The 24,195-nt window shown below is 40.2% G+C and overlaps 3 protein-coding genes across 13 annotated transcripts; 1 reads left to right on the top strand and 2 right to left on the bottom strand.

Moving 5' to 3' along the window:
- Positions 1–450: 450 nt before the first annotated feature.
- On the bottom strand, positions 451–11,674 carry mon1bb (MON1 secretory trafficking family member Bb). Of its 6 annotated transcripts, none has more exons than XM_061786509.1 (6): positions 11,503–11,674; positions 8,135–8,229; positions 7,420–7,950; positions 5,357–6,149; positions 4,516–4,663; positions 451–2,420 (listed from the first exon to the last, which is right to left on the bottom strand). In XM_061786509.1, the coding sequence occupies exons 1-6, from the start codon at positions 11,574–11,576 to the stop codon at positions 2,193–2,195; spliced, it is 1,869 nt and encodes a 622-aa protein (XP_061642493.1). In that variant the 5' UTR covers positions 11,577–11,674; the 3' UTR covers positions 451–2,192. The 6 variants fall into 6 exon arrangements, with proteins under 6 accessions (XP_061642493.1, XP_061642494.1, XP_061642495.1 ...); XM_061786510.1 differs by having other exon boundaries at positions 7,420–7,947; XM_061786511.1 differs by having other exon boundaries at positions 7,420–7,917.
- tcta (T cell leukemia translocation altered) lies at positions 11,090–11,896 on the top strand. 3 transcript variants are annotated; one of them, XM_061786525.1, is made up of 3 exons: positions 11,092–11,460; positions 11,553–11,604; positions 11,678–11,896. In XM_061786525.1, exons 1-3 carry the CDS (start codon positions 11,250–11,252, stop codon positions 11,721–11,723), a joined length of 309 nt encoding a protein of 102 aa, XP_061642509.1. In that variant the 5' UTR covers positions 11,092–11,249; the 3' UTR covers positions 11,724–11,896. The 3 variants fall into 3 exon arrangements, with proteins under 3 accessions (XP_061642511.1, XP_061642509.1, XP_061642510.1); XM_061786526.1 differs by having other exon boundaries at positions 11,093–11,460; positions 11,681–11,896; XM_061786527.1 differs by lacking the exon at positions 11,553–11,604 and having other exon boundaries at positions 11,090–11,460; positions 11,681–11,896.
- Positions 11,897–14,111: 2,215 nt separating this feature from the next.
- Positions 14,112–23,373, bottom strand: glyctk (glycerate kinase). 4 transcript variants are annotated; one of them, XM_061786517.1, is made up of 6 exons: positions 23,148–23,373; positions 21,755–21,829; positions 18,635–18,995; positions 17,089–17,240; positions 16,822–16,997; positions 14,112–15,969 (listed from the first exon to the last, which is right to left on the bottom strand). In XM_061786517.1, exons 2-6 carry the CDS (start codon positions 21,795–21,797, stop codon positions 15,097–15,099), a joined length of 1,605 nt encoding a protein of 534 aa, XP_061642501.1. In that variant the 5' UTR covers positions 21,798–21,829; positions 23,148–23,373; the 3' UTR covers positions 14,112–15,096. The 4 variants fall into 4 exon arrangements, with proteins under 4 accessions (XP_061642501.1, XP_061642500.1, XP_061642502.1 ...); XM_061786516.1 differs by lacking the exon at positions 23,148–23,373 and adding an exon at positions 21,940–22,267; XM_061786518.1 differs by lacking the exons at positions 21,755–21,829; positions 23,148–23,373 and adding an exon at positions 21,624–21,715.
- Between the last annotated feature and the right edge of the window lie 822 nt (positions 23,374–24,195).

Here is a 24,195-nt window from a genome sequence, read left to right as displayed (position 1 = left end):
CACACGCGTGTATACACACACACACGCGTGTATACACACACACACGCATGTATACACACACACACGCATGTATACACACACACACGCGTGTATACACACGTCTATATACATATGTACATACACATATATACATATGTATATAGACGTGTATATACACACGCGCGTATACACGCGCGTATGTACACGCGCGTATGTACACATATACATACACACATGCATATGTATACACATACGCATATGTATACATATGTATACGCATATATACACAATGTATACATATATACACATACACACATATATACATATACATACATATATACATATACATACATATAAATACAAACACACACACGTATATGCACGATTGTAGACGACCACCATGTATCCCCCATAAAAGTTGCTCAACAAAACAATCATGTTCCAATAATAAAATGGACAACAGTTTTAGTATTAATTTAACAATATTTTTATTGGTGTGGTTGTAGAACTGCAAATAGTGACAACAAACCCACCCTGCACATTTAACACTTGTGTACTTGTGCTACCTGGGGCGGGGGATTTCTTAATACTATCATAGGCGTAGACTCAGACTATTTAAAGTGACATCAACAACACATGAATGATGAGGCTGCTGTATAAAGAGCATCTTTAAGAAACGTGACATAGAAAACGGTTCAGGAATTCTCTACCCAAGCACATTACAATGATAAATAGTTTCAAGTCCTGCTGATGAAAACACTTAAATACGGTGAGTTGTAACAGATAAATATTTCCTGTTTGAAATATTTTATTTTTGCACTACAAAGGAGTATTAAGGCCACACTGTAAAATAATTATATCACGAGAATATTATAAGCAGCTTTCGAAAAGTCGAAATTCTATAAAGATGAAAAGGGAATCTTGATGATGCATCTTCCAAGATGTATTTTGTGAGAAGAAAATAATATTTTTCAGAGAAAAAAAAATAAATTGCATGCGAATAGTCGTATTTATTTTTCATGAAAAAGTATTCTGAGAAAAATGTCGTAGTTCTATGAGAATACAATCATATTTTATTCCTATTATATTAAATTTGAAATTTAACAAGGGCATCAATTTCCTTGAGTAAAAAAGTTGTAATCTTATGAGTGTATTTTTTTAAGGGTGAAAAAAAGTCTTAATCTTACAATAATGAAAATTTATTTTAATATGTTCTATTTTTCATGAAAAAATTCATATTTGGCGAAAAATCATTCATGAAAAAATACAACTTTTTCGCTTTGCAAAAACAATGTTTTAGCTATAAAAAAAATAGAACATTTTATCTTAAAAAAATTACTTTATTCTTGAAAAAATATGACCACTTGTAAGTTAGTGACTTTTTCCCTGAAAGAACACCACTTATTGTTCCCCTAAAATAAAGCATTTTATCCTGAAAAAAATATTACTTTATCTTGAAAATATACGACTTTATTCTTGTAAGATTCAAACTTACTTCCAACACAAAAAAAGAAATTTTGAAAAAAAAAAAGACAAAATATAGAAACAAATACAACATACAGGACAAAAGTACAACTTATCTGGAAAACGTATCGTTAGCCGACTTACATAATTGCGTAAGTCATTTCTAACTTTACTGACACAACATCAATAAAAAATATAGATGTACTTGCTAAACTTTTTTTTCTTAATGTCAGTTATCCAGGGCCTGGTAATCTGCAAAGGTTGAATCGAGGCAACTGGACTCTTCTTGTTGAATTCGTTGTGTTTTTGTCCTGTTTTCTGAAAACGTTCAAATATGACTGAGACAACTATGCAACTGGGCTAACGATATGACTTTTTATTCTCGTAATATAATATTCTATGTGACCCAAATTCTCTCTTGAGTCCTCTAAGGGCTGTACTAAACTGATGACAAACAAACAACAGTTTATTATTATTATCATTCTATCTTATGAGCAATTGTGGGGTAAAGTTTTTGGGGCTCTGAGGTTTTATTGCAAGGATATTCTCGTTTGTCCATCTCCACTTGCATAATAATCCTGTTAAAGAAGTCTCCCATGCAATACATTCATTGTTTGATAAAACTAAGTAAAACCACTTAAATATCACTGTCCATCGCCGCTTCCGGCTGAAAATTAAAAGGTGTTCCTACCTCTTGCTTTTGCGTCCCCCGCTGACAAGTGTCAAAATGGAGCGTTTGATGGGTCCCCTCATAGCAGGGACAGGAAGCCGTTGTCAGCAGAGTCCGTCGGCTCCGCCTTGGCCCCCCGCAAGCTCTTCGCGGGGTTAGGCGTGGTGGAGTACTTGGGCGGGTACCTGATAAATAGGCGCTCCTCCTCCTTCTTGATCCACCGGAGGAGCTTGGTGATGACGGTGATGGCGCACGCCTTGGTCACCAGTGGACTGAAGCACGTGTACAGCTCGAACTTACTTGTCACCTGCGCAAAATGACCAAACAACAATCCTTACACCTGGTGTCTGTGTCCCCATTCTCACTTTGACAGATCCTCTGCATGATTTTGAATGCTGTTCATGATTTGAAATCAAAGAGTACGAAATGTTGTATTGAACAATAAACAAGCCATCTGCCACGACCAAAGTTGAAACAATGATTCTATACGGGAGAGTACAAAGTTGGGAGTGTGTGAGATTATTATTTTAAAACCTATTTACTCAAATTTGTGGACAAGATTCAGGCTGGTCGGCGTGGTCTTCTCCAAGTCGGCACTACCTCTTCCTACGCCCTGCACCTTTCTCAGGGAGTTTTTCCTCTCCTCGTACCTTGCGGGCAGCTCGCCAGCCGGGCTGGCCGTCGGTCACCCGTCCCTTGTTTCCCCCTTTGTGCGGACACACGGCTTGGTAAACGCGAGCCAGGATCGACGGGACATGGCTTCCCAGCCTAAACGTGGGCCTCCACTAAGCGATCAGAGCCGCTACTACGAAGGTACTGGGTCCGCTCCCAGCCAAGCGGGATCGCTCTGAAATTGCCAGCGAGCCACGAAAGAGACAAGAAGAGAAAGTTTGGCCACTTCTCCCAAGAAGGCTGACTCTGACTCAACACATTAAACGCTCATTTAGTTTAGCCCAGCGACCACACACGATGTCCTCTTTTCCATTTTCTTTCTTTTGTTTACCCTTAGTGTTATTTTCTTTTTGTAGTTGTAGTTGTGTGTTTCATTAAATATACCATAAAATTCCACTCTTGGTCATATTTTGTGTGTGTTCTGAATTTAAGTAAACCTCTGTAACCTAGGACTCAAAATGTTGTCGAGTGTAGCAACCTCCAGATTCTGAGACTGATTTAAAAAGGTTTGTCGTCATTTTGCCTAAAGTTAAACGTGAAAAATTTGACGTGGTACCCTTTGAAATCTTTTTTTTATTTTAACAATCAAATCAAATTTTACGTGAAACCGGAAGTAACGCAAACATCGCTCCCGGTTTATTACTTTATCCTAAATTAATTACAATTCTTATTTCATACATAATCGCTACAATAGCTTTGTAATAAAGATAAAGTCATCTTTGTTGTTACTATGGTGACCACTGATCACTTGCCAGTAGTGTGTCCGAGTGGTGGAGCAACTGGGACATCTAAAGATCACGTGTACTGAGGCTAGTTTGTATGTAGCGCACACAGGCTGAGTCAGAGAGCGACAAGCCAATTAATTTCCCCTCTACCAGTACAGTAGTGCCTTGAGATATGTTTAATTTGTTCTGTGACCACGCTCATAACTCAAAACACTTGCATCTCAAATCATCTTTGCCAATTGGAATGAATGGAAATGCCATTATACTGTTCTTGCCAAACATTTTTTTGTTGTATTTTTAATAAGAAAACAATAGCACTCTATAGTATTGTACTTTAAACAAACATACAGTAATTACAATGACAATAGAATGTAAAGAAACAACCATTGTTGCCATATTTTTTACTTCAATTCATTGGACACTGTGGTGCTCCTTCTGGTGTGTGCACCTTGGCTAACTCGGCCCAGTATAATACAGACATACGTGTATACTGTACAACGAGACTGTCTCACCTCCTCAGTAAGATGCTGTAATAGTAGTCATTCTTCACAGAGGATAAAGAATATATGCCTGTGAGTATTGTTATATTACATCATACGTTGCTGCACCGATTGTGTGGAAACATCCATTGCTTAATGGGTCATAACACTGCAACACCAATGTTATTAGTAAGACCATCTACTGCGTTTTGGGGTGTGTGTTACCATTAAGCTAGCTGACTTTCCAAAGGCAAAGTTATGTGGTTTGGTTAAATAAACATTGCGTAATTAGCTTTATGTTTTGTTTGACTATGAATGTCATCTCTTTTTTTGAAGAAATATTCACGATCTGTCAAACTGCTGCTTGCTGTGAAGTGAGTTGAGTTCACTGCCAGCATACAGCGCTCCTCTCTCTGCTTTTTGCACCTCTCTCTGCTTTTTGCTCACAAGAAAAAAAAAATTGGCCGAACTGTTCTGTAAAAGTGCCATAGATTCTAAATAAGGGCGTAGAATAGCACATACGCACCCATGCTAGCAGAGTTTCCCTCTCGGCCACGTGGTAGATGAGCTTGAGCGGTCGAGAGCTGCTGTGGATGCGGCTGTGCATGGAACGATAAAGGTCCAGCAGCCTCATTTTCTCCTCCTCGTTGTGGTATGGGGCCTCCATCTCGGGGCTGGTGACATCAACAAAGTCACCATTAGGGTCATACACAAGGATCCATTAAAAGTGGACAGGCAAGACAATTAAATGCTCTTCCACTAGACGGCAGATGATACATAATTGTGTATGCACCTGTTACCATTCATAAAACAAAGTCATGGCGCGCACACACAAAACACGCCTCTTCAGAAAGTAAAATCGCCTAACCTTTACACCACCTTTTCTTAACCTTTGTTGGAATACATCATCGGGTCAAGGGGAGATGAAAAGGTGCCTCTTTTTGAACATAAGGAAGGACAGCACCATTTCAATTGAGTTCGACTCAAGTTTTCCTAACTCATCGCGCAACGGCAAGTATTGCTGATGCAAGTCTCTCGCTTGCGGACTTTACCTCCAAAATATTTGCTTAATAATCAAATTAAAGAAGTTGTGGGTCACATATCTCCTTTCCTTTCGTATAGGTTGGTCAGGAGGAGTAAGCTTTGCTAAAGCTGGCTCAAAAGTTGCATAGAGGCACCTTTCCTAAACATGTTTAGAATTAATAATTTCAGCATTTAGACCAGTTCAAGGTAGACCTGGCTTCGCTTGCCACAGTCAACTGGGAGAGGCTCCAACTCACCCACAACCCTGCAATTTGCTGGTGACCTAATGAAGACATGCACTATAGAACACCACAAACAAAAACATGAAATAAGAAGAAACAGACCTGGTGAACTGTGTGAGCTGGCGGTGGTTGTCGGGCACGTCGAAGGGCTTGTACATGAAGTGCCTGAGGTCGGCGACGCCCACCTGGCTCACGCTGTATGACTGCACCTTGGCGATGAGGCCCAACGAGCCCTGCGCCACCATAGCCTCCTCGATGCGCCGCTTGCACTCAGCCACGGCGTAGAAGGCCTCTTTGTCAGTGGAGAGCAGCAGCAGGCACACGGTGCACTCGGGTGGGTCCAAGTAAGAGATGTACGCATAGAAGTAACAGTCGGGGTTGAAGAGCGGCAGGCAGATGGGCGTCCAGATCTCGCCGGCCTGGAAGGCGGAGGAGGCGCCGATCAGGTTGAGCAGCAGGTGGACGTCAGCAGGCTCCAAACGTGCGTCCTCGATGACCGCCCTCTCCTGCACCACGGTCAGCAGCTGGTTCTTAGCAATGAGGATGGAGAAGACCAGGTTGGGCGTGATGGCCTTCTGCAAAATTTGGCTAAGGGAGTCCCTGAGGGAGGAGGCGAGCGGCAGGCAGTGCACGGCTTCCAGTAAGAAGCTGGGGTCCGAGTCCACCAGGTCCAGGAGGCCGTCCAGGATCTTCTCAGAACCCGCCAGCAGCCGCCGCAGGTCGTAGTTCTTCTTGTGCTCGAAAATGCGCGAGATACTGGCCTGCGTGAGCATGCTGATGATCTGGTAGTAGACGTAGAGGAGCTCCCCACGCAGCTGCTGCTCCGATTGCTGGCTGCTGGACACGCACACTAGCACCAGGGGGCCTTTCTGGAGGAAGACCACAGTGTGCTCCTCTGATGGACGCACCGTAGAAATACACTTTTAGCTGCAATTCAACAGTTAAGACTGGATTTCCTCTAATAGGCCTTGGGGGGTGAATGACTTCGGAATTTTTGTAGTCAACGCTAAGGTCATGCTGGTCGAGTCGACGTCGATGACGCCATTGATATTTTTTTCAGTTGTCAACTCGCTGTGTGCGCTTTTGAGTCCAAACACAAGCTCGCTCACTCACTCACTTTTCATTAAAGTGTCCATTGCACGTGATTTTGTTATATTTCAGGATAGACTTGCATATTTTGCAAGTGACCGCGCTTACACTCTCGTTTAGCTAAATATTTTCACACATTTGAGGCAGTGTTTCTAGTTTGCTGTGCCGACCGACCACCTGTTGATTTCAGCAAGGTGTCCGTGTTGTTAATAGCAAAACATGTGATGAGTGTTGAATTGACTTCATGCTATTATCGTCATTGCGCAGTGAAGTAGATGAGTCGGCTACAGTAGAGGGTAAATATTAAATATTCACAGCACTTTATCACATTTTGTTATGTTACAGCATTTTTACAAAATAAAGGACATTCTTTTTTCCCTCTCAAAAATCTACGCACAACAAAAAGAAATCACATGCCTTTCCTCAGTACTTTATTGATGTACCTTTGTTGTCTTCCATCCATCCATTTTCTGTACCCCTTTATCCTCACAAGGGTCGCGGGCATGCTGGAGCCTATCCCAGCTAGCTTCGGGTGAGAGGCAGGGTACACCCTAAACTGGTCGCCAGCCAATCGCAGGGCACAGAAACAAACAACCATTCGCGCCTACGGACAATTTAAAGTCTTCAATCAACCTACCACGCATGTTTTTGGGATGTGGGAGGAAACCGGAGTGCCCAGAGAAAACCCACGCAGACACGGTCAGAACATGCGAACTCCACACAGGCGGGACTGGGATTTGAACCCCGGTCCTCAGAACTGTGAGTCAGTTGTGCTAACCAGTCGCGCACCGTGCCGCCCCTTTGTTGTCTTGTCTTTGTTAATTGCAATTTAGATACAACTACAAATTATATATCAGAAATTGTATTATGTCACATATCAAAAGTGTTTTGATATGCAATCAATCAACCGTAATATTAATAAGTCACCAGCAGAGCGATTAAACACATTTTTTAAATGTATTTTAAAAATTAAGACTTGATTTTTTATTGTAAAACATATATAATAGCATAAATGTAAATAAAATTAAGATAAATGTAAATGTATCATACAAATGGTGTATTTTCATGACACTCACCTGAGTAGACGGAACGTATGATGTTATCTCCACTTTGCACAAAGGACACTAGCGCCATCATGACGCCCATCGTAGACGACAGAGCTTCTTCGCTGCCATAGCGTGAATAGATGGGCTTTCCGGCTTCGCTCAGCACAAAAACGTGTTTCCTGTGCCGCCGCCAACTTTCTGTCGTCACGTCCTCGTCACGGTTGGACACGCCGTGGGCGGTGGGGGGAGATTCCTGGATGCCAGTCTCCAGCAGTGGCGACGAGCGACCCTTCACGCCGAGGCCTTGCTCCTCCAGCTTGGCCTTGGCCAGCACGGTGACAACAAATTCTCCAGATTCACTTTGTGCACCGTCCACAACATCGTCTTGGGGCTCCTCGCTTTCTGGCTCGGTCGCCGGGGGAGGATGAGAGCCTTCTGTGTCCTGGGGGGGTTCTTCTGGAACATCTTGTGTCTGCTCCTCATCATGTGCAGCCTTCCTAGCCACTAGATCAGGAAACATGTGATTCCCTAAAAGCGAAAGTGAGGTTGCCAGGGTGTCTGCTGCCGAGATGACAACACAATGGCAAACGGGATATGTCATAAGGAGGTGAAAGAACAGTGTAGTATTATTAGCTTTATGGTGCGGTGAAGACTCTCTGTAACTTCCACTAAAATCCCAGGCTAAACTTAAAAAGGTGAATTTGTGAGTAGTGGACCGCAAATATGCAGGGGATTGCTGGGATACCTGGTGTGTTGCCTTCTATCAGTGGACCACAAATCTTGACTCCCTGTGTCTCTCCTTCTTGATGATTGTCCATGTCCATGATACCATCCCAGTCACTAGAGATATGAGGGGGGGAAAGGAAAAATAAAACAGCTGGCAGCAAGGTGAAATAGAGGTTAGCAAGAGGCCATGGGTTTGAATCTTGGCTCAGGCTCTCCTGTATGGAGTTTACATGTACTCCCTGTGCTTGCCTGGGTTTTCCTCAGAGTACTCCGACTTCTTCCCACATTCCAAAAACATGCATGTTAGGTTCATTGAAGACTCTAAATTGTCCATAGCTTATAATGTGAGTGTAAATGCTTTTTTTTGTCTACATGTGTCGCGCAACTGGGTGGCAACAAGTCCAGGGTAGACCTCGCTTCTCTTGCCAAGACAGCTGAGATAGCCTCCATCTAACCCACGTCCCTGTGCTTGACCGGCTACCAGTCTAGGGTAGACCCCGTTTCTCCCACTCAACGTCTGCTGGGATTGGCTCGAGCTCACTCTGGATCCTGTGATTGACTAGCCATCACTCCAGGGTGGACAAACGATTTTTCTGGACTAAGGTCTGATAGTATGGGCTCCAGCTCACCCCGGGTCCCGGACTGGCGATAAGTCTAAGGTGGTCACTCGCCAAATGTCATCTGGGACAGGCTGCAGCTCACCCGCAACGTCAATGAGGTTAAATGCTATAAAGAAATGGGTGGATATTGAGCAACTAGATGCTTTCCTGTGTGTCAGTAACTTCCATTAAGTGTTCCATGGCAATCATCACATTTGTCCTCTTTGCAGGTAGCCTTCTGCTGCAGCATCACAAATAAAACACTAAAAAAGCCAACTGAAAGTCAATTGCACACACGTGTTGAGTTAAATCTGAGCCTAAATCTCACGTGATTTGCTGATATCTCGCTTGACGAGTTTATTATAATTTGGGGTCGTGTCATAAAAGACATCCCAAGACTCTTCAACAGCAGCATAAATGAATGGCAGCAATTATACTAGCGTCTTGTCACATGACAACAGAGAAAAGCTGCTGCTAGAATATTATAACGTAAAGTGCACGGTGGAATTCTCTATGCACGTCTAGATAATACCACACCACAAATGCAGAAAGCCGAGTATTTAACTGTGATTTACTGGTCACCCTGAGGTTAACGTTTCGTTAATAATTAGCATTCAGTAGTACCTATGTTTGTACTGTTAGCTGACACGCCACGGTGAAGGGTTATTTTCAATTCATAGCATATATTGGATTAAAGTAAGTGAATGTTGATGCTAGCGTAGCCTGCTAGCAAGCGACACACTCAATCAGTTGACTGAATGTCCCCGTCTTAACAGTCGTTACAAAAGTGAGCTGCAATCAGAACAAAAACGGGTTGAACTTACGATTTTGTGTACAGACGAAAGCTGGATTCCTAAACTGCTACATGAAGTCTCTCGCTGGTCGCCAGGCTTGCATTAGGAGCCGTCAGTGATAAGAAAACAAACGTTCCTCTTACCTCGCGAGATACATCCGGATTCGGTGACGCCAAAGCTCATTTACCCAATCGGCACGCTCGTTGCGCCGGACGGCCCCACCCCAACGGTACGTTTAAAACGGCGGCAAGAGCAAATTCTTCTTTCGAAACAGTTTTAAATGTTAAGGACGCTTTTTTTCAAGACCTAGAAGACAGAACTTTGTAATAATAGTAATAGGCAATGATTGTAGTCTATATATTGTAGTATATTTCAATAGTACTGAAACCAGACTTCCTTTGGGGGGGTCAAATGGTTTGAGACTGGTATTCACACCAACTATCTTTTCTTTGTACATCCTTTAGCCAGTTATATGTATATTGGGTTGTCCTGCCCCCCCCCCCCCTGACAGAGAACTGTCGGGGGTTTACAACCGGGCCAGATCTTCAAAGAGAACTGTTTTTCATTATCGCAACAAAGGGCCCAGGGGAGAAAGATTGACCAGAGGAAGAGACAGCAGCTGGCGAGTGAGATTCCAAATATGGTGATGAGGAGCAGCATCCTTCCGGATGCAACCAGGGAGGGGGCTAATTCCACGCCCAGAGAATTAGAACCTTGATAAACTGAGATCCCGGGGTTTTCGGGGGCTTTTCGTCGTTCTGGCAATGTAGCAGCTGCTATGACACTAAGGCTTGTTCAATAAATCGAATTAGCCCAAACGCCAAGTGTCTCGAAGTCTTCATTCACCCCATGCCAGACGGAAGTCGGAGTTCTCCCGGGAGACCAACGATTCGGAAGCACAGGCGAACGAAATTTAACCACAATATGCTTTTGACACCAGCTCGTTTCAGTTGACAATGTGCTACGTAAACTACGTAAAATCCAATACACTCATCCGACCACCGGAAATACCCAACGTAAATTACGTCACGTCGCATATGCATAACGGAGGGGAGTGGAGTCGACCTACAAAGACATTTGTGTTGATTCTGTGAAATGTCCCCTGAAACACTGGTACACCTATTCTGGCAATATCTCTGTGCAGTACTAACGAATTCTGGAAAACTTTACCCCGGTTAATTATAGATACTATTATTAATATTATATACTCAGACTTCACTCTTCAATGGAAAAAAATATTGTTTGGTTTCTTCAATAATGATAGCAACAAAACTAGTCTATGTTATCAATGTAATAATTATTATTGCTAAATTTCATATCCACTAATCCAAATTTAGTCATTCAACCCCTTTTTTTTTGTAGGACACCAGACAGCATGAACTCTAAAAACGTACCCAAAAAGCAGTTAAAATTATCATTTTATGCTCTTCATTTAATATGTTTAGTTTAAATGATCATGTCTCTTTTGAGGGATTATTTGATGTATAAATAACTAATTAACGACTGTATTTTTGTGCGTTATTGTACATTGAATATTTTCAATAAAGATTGTTGAAAAAAAGGAGGTGCGGTAACTACGTAACTTCGTATCCCTCACCACACTTCCGAAGCGAGTTTAGCGTAGCCTGTTTCGCTACGGCGAACTGGCTGGCATTGTTGTCCTACCCGTACCTATCGAGCGATGTTTTATAAAAGGACTTTCCCTGTTTATTCGACAAAAGCTGGAAGGTAACCGGGCATTATGGAGGAGCCTTGGGACTTTGAGTTTCTGTCCCGTATCGCCGATGGTTGTTTGTCGTTTCTGTCCGAATTCGTGGAGGACTGGCTCGCCAACGACATGAGAGTGTCCATATTCAAAATCCTCCTCAGCTGGTTAATTTTCAGTCTCCTGGCTATTCACTTCGCATGGAAGGTTTACGGGAACACGGTGAACGATATGTATTACCGGCAGGGTGAGTACTTTTTTTCTTCTTCTTCTTTTCTACGTTTCTTACCCGGTTGCTAACGCAGCGGTAGATGATTGCTGTCGTGTTGTGGCGTTCAGGGAGCGGGCAGAACGGGGGGACATCTGACATAACGACTGGCCTGGGCAGATGGTAGATATCCGCAAGCAATAACCACTGTTTTGTGTGTGAGTGTGTGTTGCATAATGTCATTGTGTCATTGTTGCAGGGGGAACACGGCAGGGGAACCATTCAAGTCTCATAGGGATTAGCTGGACTGTTGTGCCATCGATATGGATTTCTAGGAACTCCCAGGGACCGTGAATGAACGTTCAAATTCAGATTTATTTTTTTTTTAAATTTAAAGAAAAAAAGTTTGACATCAGTTCATATAAACTGTACAGTTGACTGAAAATAAGATTGTAAATACAGAATTGATTCTAAATATTGTGTCTGATTATTGTGATTCTAAATATTGTGTCTGATTATTTAACGAGATGCAGTACCTAGAGTGGACTCACTCTGGTATTTTACAGGAAATTGGGTAAAACTCGAATTGTCATTTCCATTCAATTCAATAGGGAAAGTTGATTTAAATGTCTCGTTCCATCAAAAGGCACCCCCCCACCGATTTCTGCATAACATAGGTCAAATTTAGTCTCTGATCTGGTTTAAATTTGACATCTATGCGGTTGGTCGATACAATGCAAAAGATGATAAGCATAAGGCTTTCAAAACGACCGGATCAGATTTTGTGTTTGCGATGTAGCAAGTAAAAAAAAATTCAAGTACCTGCCCACTTCATGCTTGGTACACGCCCACTTATCTTGGGTAAACTGGCTGAGTGACAACATGGCTGCGTCATGTGTAAAGCTTTCCATCACCTGCCATACTCAGATGAGTTGAGAAATAAATGGCTTCTATTTATTTTTTGGAGAAATTCCTAAGTATCTTGGAACCATAATCAGAGCTGCCAACCTATAAAAATTCACTTCCAGAACAATTTGTCCAAATTTGTCTGACTTTCCATATTTTCAAAAATGTGTCAAGAACATTTCTGTGCAACAGTCATAATCATTAATAAATTATGTCTTCAATATTTGTCATTTTATGTTTTTTAGTACATCAAACCAGCCTGAATCAGAGTACCATTATATGAAACCCAGCCTGAATCAGAGTACCAGTGTAGGAAATTTTGACGTGCCATCATCAAAAATATCTATGGATTAATTTGCCTTTGCCAATTCTGTTTTTAACCATGGTAAAAAATAATAAAAAGTCTTTTAAAGTAGTTTAATCAGATCTCAAACGTCAAAATAAAAACTCAGAACTCTATTTTGTAAACAAACAAATAACAGTTTATAGTCAATAGTCACTCAAAAAATATTTAACAGTATAGAACAATAATTGAATAGGCATTGAACTATTCCATTCTTGGAATAAAAACTGACATGCTTAGTAAAGTGAAACAGCGTCCTTCAGTCATTTTCCTTTGTGAAACAAATTCTAAAACCTGTTTGACGTTGCTATCTAAAGAGACAGCAGAACCAACATATGCAATACCTTTCCCAGAAATAACAAAACAGGAATGTTTATTCAAATTTAGAACAGTCTCTTTATACAGGTACTTTAATTACCTAATGAAATACTGTTAAGCACCCTCAGGTTACATTTGATCATTTATTAGTGCTCACGATTAGTTTTGTGAAATACCCCAGATTTTAGGTTATAGGTAACAGGGTAAATACCTTAAATAATACTTAATTTGTCCTCTTAGTATCATAATTCTGTAACCCTCTAAGATGCCGCCAGCTAATAGCTAAAGATGGATAAACTTGTCAAAATGATGCAGGGAAAGGTCTGGAGCAGGTCTGAACTGGTTGCCAGCCAATAGCAGGGCACATACAAACAAACAACCATTCGCACTCACATTCACACCTACGGGCAATTTTTAGTCGTCATCAATTAACCTACCATGCATGTTTTTGGGATGTGGGAGGAAACCGGAGTGCCCGGAGAAAACCCACGCAGGCACGGGGAGAACATGCAAACTCCACACAGGCGGGGCCGGGGATTGAACCCCAGTCCTCAGAACTGTGAGGCAGACTCTCTAACCAGTAATTCACCGTGCCGCCAGAAAACAAACAATGGAACCTTATTGCAGTAATAAGATATATGAGCTGTGGCGGTAGATGGCTGTACATCATCTTTGGTGGCAGAAGATGCACCAAAATATGTGAGTACTCCTGATGTTGGATACAAATGCATTCTAATTTTAAAATAAAACATGCAAGGATTGCGCATGTAAATTAACCTGTTGTTACAAAATAGGAATAGTAACGATAACCAGTAAAACAGACACACGAGTACTTTGTTGTTACAATTTCAGTAGACATACATCCTACCTCCAACATTTTTTGATGAATATTAACTTTTACTTTAATGTAATGTCAATTCATTTTAACTGAAAAAAGTATGGAACATCGCAACTCGCAGCCGGCATCGTTTGTCAAGCAACCACTTGGCATAGTAAGGACATATGCGGCGGCCATGACACTCTCCGGCTATGACACTTGTATCTCAAATCATCTTTCCCCTTTGAAATAAATGGAAATCCATTAAGTGGTTCCAGCCTTTCCCCCCAAAAAAACAGCAAAAACTGTTGTAATGTACATTTTAATGAGGAAAAATAGCACTCCATAAATATTGTACTTCATAAAAACATACAGTAATTATATAATTAAACCACCTGGCAACCTGTGGACATATAAAACAGACATACTGTATACTGTTTATTGACGCATTATCATGACTCCCACTGAGTTCTAGGTAGTCCTTGCTTCTTCACAGAAGTCAATCATTTTGCAATGGAGCATGTTCTGCCTTGGACTCAGTGGGACTCATAATGTCTAACTCCTCTCTGAGCTCATCAGAAAGGCACTAATATTAGCCCTACTAATATGTAGAGGACAAATAATATATGATTGTGAGTACTGTTATATTGTCTGTCTACGTTTTTGGTAAACCGTCAATCTGTTGCTTGAAGGGTTAAAGCACTGCAACCTAGATGCTAATTAGCATTAGCATTAAGCTCGCAGCGCCTTTCTTTAGGCAGTTGTTTGGCTGTTTTACATACACAAGGTGGAATTGTCTTTGTTTCGTGTTTATTTTGACAGTAAGCTTTAACTGAGAGTGGCAAAAAAACAGTAAGTGCTGCTTATTGTAGAGTGAGTTGAGTTCACTACCACCATACAGCGCTCGCATCTTAAAGTCTGCTCTTGCAAATCAAATGCAAAGACAATGGTTGAACGACAGCTCGTAAGTCGAGTCACTCATATTTTTAGGCACCACTGTAATTTTTTTTTTTTTTTTTTTAATAGGTTGCAAACAACTCCGCTGACTTTTTTTTTTTTTTAATAAAATCATATGTCAGCTATTTATTTTTAGGGTTAATGTCATAAGATGAGTTTGAAAGTGTTAGGGTTAAGTGTTTTAGGAATATTGTTTGTGGTGTATTTTGGGTTTAAACGATTAATACAGGGAACTAGAAACATTTGTGGGGGGCACGGGTGGGCCCATGATCCCGAACCCCCACAAATAGAAACTGTTCTGTGTAGTGGATTCAGCTCCAGTATACTCTCTGTCCTATTTGGCAATTTGTGGAATTAGCAGGATGTGCACATCCATGACATTGGTGCAGGTTAAGCCTGGTACAAGTAAGTTACGTCCACCAGAAAGATGTGTAAAAAAAGTAAAAGAATCATTGTTTTTAAGGAAACTGCTCATGTCCAGTTTCTGTTTTTGGGCGTCTTCATACAACCTCGCATCGGTGACAGCCCCAGCCGCCTCGGTGGGCCCATCCTGGCCATCGGTTCCACCGCTCAGGAAGACGGGACTGTCCAGAGAGAGCTGCAAGCCTCTCAGCTCCAGTCCCACTCTCATAGCCAGCTCCTGGTTGCGACCCCCACGGCCATTACCCGTCAGCTCCACGGTGGGCTCACCCCCCGCCAGCACGCACACGGCGCCCCGTCCCTGTGAACGGGCCTGCTCCAAACTCTGCATGACGAGATGAAGCTCCCCACTTTCCACGCCCACCTCCGGCCCCAGCTTCAGCACCTCTTTGCCAAGCTCAGACGGAGTTTCCCCATGAGATAAGGCAAAGCGGGCCAGGAGACCGTAAAGACGAGACACTGACCTCACGTCACCGCACACTCCTGGTGATAGCACAATTGGACAGAAACCAAGCTCGAGCGCCCGGCGGCCCGCGTGCTGGAGAGCAATGCTGTTGGAACCAATTACGGTATTGAGAACGTGCCCCGCCTTGTTCATTTCAACTTCTTCTCCCGGACGAAGTTTCCCCAACACGTCCTTCACAGAAGGAGGTGCAGAGTCCAGCAACCCGTAGCGCTCGAGGACCACCAGCACCTCTTCACGACACACTGGACTCTGCACTGTGGGGCCGCTCGCTATCAGGTCCAGTGGATCGCCGATCACGTCCGACAGTATCAGCGCCACCACCTGTAAAGAGTGCACACTGAAGACGCGTCCATGAAAAAATAAATTCACTTTTATACAGTATATAATTTGTGTTTATCTTTTCAGTTTTTACATAAAAAGAAAAGACTATCAAAAATGAAAAGCATGTGTCTCAATTTTTTAATCTAAAACACAGGTGAAGACAGTAAAAGCAAAATCACGTAGCTTCATATTTTTTGTTTTTAAAATACAAAAAAAAATTTATGTTCTATACTGTATTTCTTTTCTAAAATGAAAAAACACTAATATGAAAATGTACCTCTACTTTTTCCGTTTTAATGTAGAAAACATTTTGTACTGTATTAAAAAAACTTAAATAAAAAGAAAAATCACAATAAAATGAAAAACAACTCATATCAACCACGTCCTTGTTTTTGGATGAAAAGAAAACTCACTAAAATAAAAAGCAGGTACATTCTCTCCCAAAATTTCTCTTCCTGTGTTTATATAAAAAAATATTTATCTTTGGCTTGGCTATAACAAACTCGATATTTTGAGAGTCATGCTTTCCATTGGACCATGCCAATGGTTTGAATAGAGAATGTTTTTATGTGTATGTACATAGCCTGAAAGCAGGACGCTGCAATGAGTGATTAAAACATAATTTATCGAATGGTTGTTTGTTTCTATGTGCACTGCGATTGACTGGCAACCAGTTCAGGGTGTACACCCGCCTTCTGCCCAAAGGTAGCTGGGATAGGCTCCAGCACTCCCGCGACCCTAGTGAGGATAAGCGGCTCAGAAAATGGATGGATGGAAATTTTTTAGATAATTTATTTTACAAATTATAATCCCTCACAGGGAAATTCAACAAAAAGTAAAAGCGTAAATTACCTGAGCCGGGTGAGCGCACTGTGCAAGTCCTCCGCCCTTTAACACGGACAAGGCGCGTCTGACCGTGTTAAGCTCCTGAATGGTGGCGCCGCCGGCCGCCAGTTTGCGGGTGACGTCCAGTTTCTCTTGTAGGGTTATTGGCGGGATGGGTGCGGGTAGCAACGCCGAGCCCCCACCTGGATGTTTCATCAACAGTGGCGATCACCCAAAGGGTTCTTATATTGGATGGTGTTCAGGGGTATACTGTACAAAATACCTAAAGTGTACCTGAAATCAGCACGAGAAGCAGGTCTTTCTCTGTCAATGCGCTTGCTAGCCGAGCGATACATTCTGCTGCCTTCTGGGAGTCGGCGTCGGGCAGGTTGTGTTGAGCGCCCTCCATGACTTGGATGAAACTGCTTTCCTTTAAAAGCAGGTGGCTGCAGAGACAAATGTCATCATTAGTCGGAGTGCCTCCACAGTGGTGTCAATGTTGACAGTCAAGAAAAAAAAAAGTAATAAAGAACTATCCATCTTTCATCATTGTGTCAAACTGAAGACAAAGTGAGCATCTTTGGGAATGTTTGGAACATTTTATGAATCATTTCATGGAAATTTTTCTTCTATTTTTTATTATCGTAAAACTTTCCTGTAAGATTTTATTCTCATGAAACTATGTTATTTTTTTTATTATTATTATGAGTCATAAAATTACTACTACTTACTTCTTTCTTGTAATATTAATTGCCACAAGGACACTTTTACTCAAATTGTTTAAACATAAACTAATATCGTAAATTGTCTTTTTTTTTTTTTTTTTACAAATTATCTCTGTAATACGACTTAATACTCATAAAAGTATGACTTTGTTCTCATCATATTATGACTTCATTACAAAATTATGACTTCTCACAATATTACACGTAATTCTCACAAAATTAAGTTTCACTCATAAACTGATATTCTCGTAAAGCTCAGACTTCTTTCAAGCAATATTACAACATATCACAGTTCCAAAATTACATTTTTTTTCCTTGTAAAATTTTCCATTTTTCTCAGAAATATAAGACTTCTGGCCTGACAGACTAATTCTCCTAAAATTGACTTCTTTCTCCTAATATTATGACTTTCATCACAAAACTACTTTTGTTACCATAGTATTACAACTTATTTTCCTTAAAATGACAATTATTTAATTGTAATCTTATATTTTTTAACCTTACACCTTAATTCTCGCAATCTTATAATATTCTCGTTAAATTCTGACTCCTTACAAGCAATACCTCGAGACTATATCACGAAAAACAATTTTCACCAAATTATTACTTTTTCCTTATAATATTTCGACTTTTTCCACAAATTCTCATGAAAACTTGTCTTTTGACTTTTCCCCTCCTAAAATACCACTTTTTTTCTTGTAATATGACAGCTTTATTCTCGTAATATGACTTCATCACAAAATTATTACTGTAACAAGATTACAACTTTTTATTTTTAATCTAATAGTTTTTTAAATTAATATTCTCGTGGAAAGATGACTTTTATTTTGCAATATTACATTTCAGAAAATTCTGAAATTGCGATTTTAATATTCCAGCATTATTCTTGTAAAATATTAATTCTCACAAATTTACCTGTAATCTTCCAACATTATTCAAACAAAATTCTGACTTTTTTGTCACAGCCTTGTGACTTTATTATTATAAAATGTAACTTTTTTTTCTTGTAATCTTCCTACTTTATCTTAATATGACAATTTTTTCTTGTAAAATCAAACTTCTAGTAATAATAATAATAATATAAATAACTTTTCCATATTGTTGCTTTTGCTTACTGTTTGCCGTGCTCCCGTAATGCGTGCTGAATGCCATGCGGCACGCTGATGACCCCTCCCACCAAGTGGTCTCCCACAATCCTCTCGACCTCGGTGGCCATGCCCAGCACTGCTTTGCCAAAGCCCACCATGTGCACATTGTTTTTCAGCGGGAACTTGCGACCGCCGCAAACCAAGGAGTTGCCATGGCGCTCCAAATTCTGCCGGATGGCGATGTCCGGCTGCACAGCCTCCAGCGCCGCCGCAAACACCTCGCGCGCCCCAAAGTCTAGTGACATTTTCCTCCTCCCCAGGAGAGCCAGGAACGGTTGAGGCCGGATCAGAAAGAGAACGTGTGCCATGGATGCTTTAAAGAGATTGCCTGAGAGCGGGGGAGGGGGGGAAAATAAGTCTCTGTCGCCAAAAAGCAAGGGTGAAGTCAGTGAATGGGGCGATTGATTATTGCCAACAGTCTCTCAAAATATCCTCACTTTCTCCTGTATTATAGCGCCCGTTTACTCTCTTTGTAGCAATTTGCTTCTTAGTTGACAATCATGCCATGTTTTTGTGGTTCAATTAAAAAAAAAAAAAAAAAAAACAATACAGTAGGGCTGTCCGGATCGCATCATCATTTGCCCGCATTTATCTAGTCCGAATGACATTAGCGCCAGCAGTGGTGTAATCTCTTAGTTTATCTGAGATTTTGATAAAGTTAGACTCATAATTACACTTTTGAACACATAAAAGAATATTGACATTTGAACACTTTCATCTTTTTAATTTTGGCCTTTTTATAAAACATTCACTTATCTGGGTTGTCATATGAAGCGCTATTGTCTAAATTGTACACATTTGTCATTAGGTCAACATGATATGGTATGGTGGGTTTGCACATGCTGTACACATACAGTGTATAATGCAACAACACATTTTTAATCATTTATTTACATTTCATCAGGTTTTGTTATCAGTTTATTATTTGTGTTAACAAGAAATATGTTGTTAATTCCAAATTAATGATCTAGTTGTAATCCACTTTTTTAGAGGAAACATCCGGGGGTCCCACTGATGCATTCATTCAGAATTAAGAAAAGTAATCAAAATGTAATTAGCTATATTACTTTGAGGAAGTAATTGAAATAGTTACATACTATTCCATTTTTCAACAGAATAATTTATAATCTGGTATATGCGTAAACTACTGCAATTTCTCATGTATAATGCGCACCCATGTATAATACGCACCCTCAAAGTTTACCTCGAAATTCTGGAAAACACTTCTACCTATGTATAATGCATTTTTTGAAAGCATGATTTTGCTTCTACCCATATGATCAAAACATGAAGTATTGTGTTTTTTTAATAGTTTTTTTTCAAATAATTATTCTGAAATTAAGCACTTCATTTGAACACGTAATCCTTTTTTTTTTTATTTACTTGCTCTTATTTTGAAATTCAGAGCACTACTTTTATTTAGTAAATGAGAAAACACACAGTTCTGCTCATATTTTTGATTACCCAGGCAAAATTTGTAAAATGGGTACAATTCTTTAAAGAAAACAATAAGGACCAGGCGAAACACATTTTATTTTATTTTAATGGGATTCAAATTAAACGGTCAAGCATTTTAGAAAAGTATTATCATTAAGCAAAACATAACCATAAAGAAATTAATGATGGTTGTTGTTCAGTCATCAGTCATTAAAAAACAATATTTCACAAATTCTGCCAGGGTATGTAAACTTATGAGCACAACTGTACATATATGCAGTCCTACGTACCCCTGTCATAAAAATGAAAGTGTAGGCTATATAGTTTATAACCACTACGTGGCGCTGGCATTTTGGAATGAAAGTGTACAGCTTTTTCATAACCACTAGTTGGCTGCATACATTTATAAAATGTTAAAGTTTTTCCATTTGCCCCTATACCTATGTATAATGTGCACTATTGACTTTTGACAATTTCTTGGGGGACAAAATGCACATTATACACGCGAAAACACGGTACTTCCGCATTCAGTAAAACGGGTCTAAGCACTTCCTTCCAGTGTGGGTTAATCCCGAAGGAGACAAAATCAAAGGAACCATGGGGACTTAAACGTCTACAATGTCTTTTTTTTTTTTTTAATTTAAACACAATATGTCATCACAGAGATACTACAGATTACAATATTCAATGTTTAGGCTTTGTTCGTGATTACATGTCATATCACATTTGTATAAATAAATGATATACATGCATTTAACTTTTGTCCAAAGACACCAGCCATAAAGAAAGCCATAAAGAAAACAAAATTTCGGCATCAAACAATCATGTAATCAAACGTTGTCATGCTTGTTAGCGTAGCATACACAGGAAGTCAACTCTACCGTTTTCTGGGTTTAGTCATGCGACGTTCAACATATAGCAAGCGTACTGTAACCAACTAGATTTCCAAATTAAATTTCTCAACACTGATGGCAGGCCTACATTTTGCACCAATTAAAAGCTCTGAGATGATTGTGACGTCTCACAGAAATCTGCAAATCAACATTTCTAGCTCTCTTCCATTGACCTTGGCAAAATATTTGCGGCTTGGAAGCACACAATCCAGGTCAAAAGTTTCCATCATGGATAGATCACTGCATTTGCAACATACAGTATTAATGGGCATCATGTCTTTTGCAATGTTCGGCGCAGTTGGCTCAGTGGTTATACAGAAAACAACATGACAATGATTCCGGTCATGTTGTCTGTTTCTTAGCGGTCATTTAACTCGCTTATTGCTTTTTTTTTTTTTTTTTTTTAACAAATTGTTGCTACAGTGGTTGGAATTAGACATTGAACTGATAATGAGACAAGGCAAATATAGTGACACAATGCTGAACTGAAGTATCATAAAGAAAACCTCTTAAAAGCAAGTCAATGTGATCACCTTTAGTCAATAAACCTTATGGGCTAGTTTCACAAGTTGGCAGCAGTTAAAATCGATTGTTGTAGTACGCAGAAACCTCCTGCTGAGGCCTACCTGCAAACATTTTCAAATGGAAGCCTCCTCAGTGTGTTCCAACTTAGCAGGCGAGATAGTGTTTCAAAAGTCAGACTGAAGACTAAAAAAACAGTTGTGTATCATGCATGTAATCATTGACTTGGACTCACCGTATGACCCGACACCATTGCCTCCCCCTGCGCTTGCACACATCTCTTCATTTGTCCCATTGCAGAGTACACATTCTGTACACACACACAAACACATATAGAAATGAAGACACGTTTTTAGTACTGAAGTTATTTTACGGGTAATGTTTGAGGTTGTATTTTCAATGAAGCATGAATGACTTTACCATTGATGATATGGTGGCTATGAAAAGTCAACAAACCGCTGGTCAAATGCCAGGTTTCTGAGCTATACAAAACTGAGAACAGGATAAATAATTTCAAAAATTGCTCCACCATTAATGTAACAAATAACTTGTACAACTCACCTGGGAAAAAAAATATTTTAAAAAGGGTAATTGACAATAAATTGAAATGATGAGGTTGCACAAGTGTGAACACCCTCAAGGGTGTGGCAATGCTCAAAAGTCACATTAACATTTAGACTTCTGTTAAATGGGAGTAAGCACATACCTGCCACCATTTATTTAACCAGAATCTGATTAATCCCAAATAAAATTCACGTTCTTTTTTTTTGTTGCTTTCTAGCAGAAGCCTGAAAGTTTTGTGCTAACACTAACTGCTATTTGGAACCATCCATAAGTTTATTTCTTCTACTGAATTGTTCAGATTACAGGTAATATTATTGGTGTAAAAAGGTTTGAAATTATTTATCTTGGTCTCGTTTCTTTTATATCTCAAATACCTGAAATATGAGCAAGCGTGTAGAATCTACATATACATGTACAAATGTGGGCCTTCTTTCGTTTAATATGGTATTATGCCAATGCACTTCATACTTTATTCTTGTAAAAGTAGCACATATTTCCTTGCAATCTTACAACTTCATTTTCATCAAATGGGTGACTTCTTGAAGAATTTCATTCTTGTAAAATTTAAATTGAAAAAACACTTTTTTTTCTGGTTATGTCTTCTCCTGGAGGCAAGCACATCTGCCTCACAGTTCTGAGGACGCAGGTTCAAATCCGGCCTCGCTCATTTGGAGTTTGCATGTTCTCCCCATGCCTGCTTGGGTTTTCTCCGGTTACCTCTCACATTCCAAAAACATGCACGGTAGATTAACTGAAGACTCCAAATTGCCCATATGTGTGGATGCAAGTGTGACTGCTTGTTTGTTTATATGTGCTGATGACCAGTTGAGGGTGTATCCCTGCCTTTTATTTATTAATTTAGAACTTACTTTGGACTGTTCTGCTATGATTTAAAAAAAAAATTGATTCAAAAGATTTATTTCCACAAAGTATCGGCATCGAAATGGATGATCTCTAACATCACTGGTGATTAAAGTAGGCTCTTTTAATAATACCGCCTATTGTATAATAATAAGTTATTGTTTTTTACGACGACGTCAATTCGCCCCGTTTGACGACCTTACCATTAACATGGTAACCTCAAGCAAAACGTCGGTAACGGTAAGATTCGCGCAGGTACGTCGTAATTGAGTTTCTTCGGTGTTTCATCAAAATCCGTGCTGTTAGTTTGCTATCCAGCTTGATTTAAAAAGTAAGCAGACGAAAAGTTAGAACTTGAAAATGTCGTAGCTCAATATAAGAGCCATTCCGTTTGCTTCCTGAGTTTGTGGTGGTCAGCAAAACAGCATAGTGGCGCATTACCGCCACCTGTAGGCGTTAAATGGAACATACACGAGTGAATTGCAAACTAACCACCAAAAATAAACTCGACATCGTGTAAAAAGTCACATTCTGTATCATCGCGGTGTTTTGAGGAATAGAAAATAGAAAAAAAACACAACTTTGTATAGTAACTGCCGCATATTACTTAGACCTCTTTTAAAGACGAGTGTTTAGTGGTCATTTTCAATGCTAAATCCAAGGCTAAATGTTTAGACTTTAAAAAAACAAACAGCAGATTTAATTTCTCATTCCCTAAAACTGACAAATTTAATCTATCAATATCTATCCAACAGCTTTCTATCTAGCTATGCACAGTAGCTACTCTATATTCAATATTTATAAGAAATGTAGCAGTAATAGTTTGAGAAAGGGTCGAGGAACATGCTACTGCCACAAAATACTGCCATAGTTACTGAATAGTTTTGAGGGGCAGCATGGCGGCCCAGTGTAGTTATCACATCTGCTGCACATTTCTGAGGTTCTGGGTTTGAATCTGGGCTGGTCTGTTTGCATGCTCTCCCCGGGAGTTCCAAGTGTACTGCAGCTTCTTCCCACATTCCAATATGCATGTTAGGTTTTGGGAGACTACATTTTCCATAGGTGTGAATGTGAGTTTGTACCTTGGGATCGATCGGCTGTCGCCCAGTCCTAGGTGTAACCTGCTTCTCCCACCAAAACGTAAATGTTTAAATTATAAAGTTACAATTAACAATGTGGAATTTTAAAGAACATTTAACAGTGGATTTCAGGCTCCAGTGTAATTTAGTTAGGTTCCAATAACTCAGGCAA

This window comes from Phyllopteryx taeniolatus, chromosome 9, assembly GCF_024500385.1.
Source record: "Phyllopteryx taeniolatus isolate TA_2022b chromosome 9, UOR_Ptae_1.2, whole genome shotgun sequence".
Lineage (NCBI taxonomy): Eukaryota > Metazoa > Chordata > Actinopteri > Syngnathiformes > Syngnathidae > Phyllopteryx > Phyllopteryx taeniolatus.
The sequence above is the reverse complement of the archived record's forward strand: the minus strand, read 5'-3'. Positions and strand labels throughout refer to the sequence as shown.

What these genes read in the sequence shown, in the direction of transcription:
- tcta (XM_061786525.1), top strand. Translation starts at nt 11,250, where the DNA reads ATGGAGGAGCCTTGGGACTTTGAGTTTCTGTCCCGTATCGCCGATGGT. An exon ending in CGATATGTATTACCGGCAGG is followed by an intron (nt 11,461 to 11,552) that starts GTGAGTACTTTT and finishes TGTGGCGTTCAG; the next exon opens with GGAGCGGGCAGAACGGGGGG. An exon ending in ACGACTGGCCTGGGCAGATG is followed by an intron (nt 11,605 to 11,677) that starts GTAGATATCCGC and finishes GTGTCATTGTTG; the next exon opens with CAGGGGGAACACGGCAGGGG.
- mon1bb (XM_061786509.1), bottom strand. Translation starts at nt 11,576, where the DNA reads ATGTCCCCCCGTTCTGCCCGCTCCCTGAACGCCACAACACGACAGCAA. An exon ending in GATAGAAGGCAACACACCAG is followed by an intron (nt 7,951 to 8,134) that starts GTATCCCAGCAA and finishes TCATCTCGGCAG; the next exon opens with CAGACACCCTGGCAACCTCA. An exon ending in CATACGTTCCGTCTACTCAG is followed by an intron (nt 6,150 to 7,419) that starts GTGAGTGTCATG and finishes TGCGTCCATCAG; the next exon opens with AGGAGCACACTGTGGTCTTC.
- glyctk (XM_061786516.1), bottom strand. Translation starts at nt 22,051, where the DNA reads ATGGTGGAGCAATTTTTGAAATTATTTATCCTGTTCTCAGTTTTGTAT. An exon ending in TAGCCACCATATCATCAATG is followed by an intron (nt 21,830 to 21,939) that starts GTAAAGTCATTC and finishes GTGTGTGTACAG; the next exon opens with AATGTGTACTCTGCAATGGG. An exon ending in TTACGGGAGCACGGCAAACA is followed by an intron (nt 17,241 to 18,634) that starts GTAAGCAAAAGC and finishes TTGTCTCTGCAG; the next exon opens with CCACCTGCTTTTAAAGGAAA.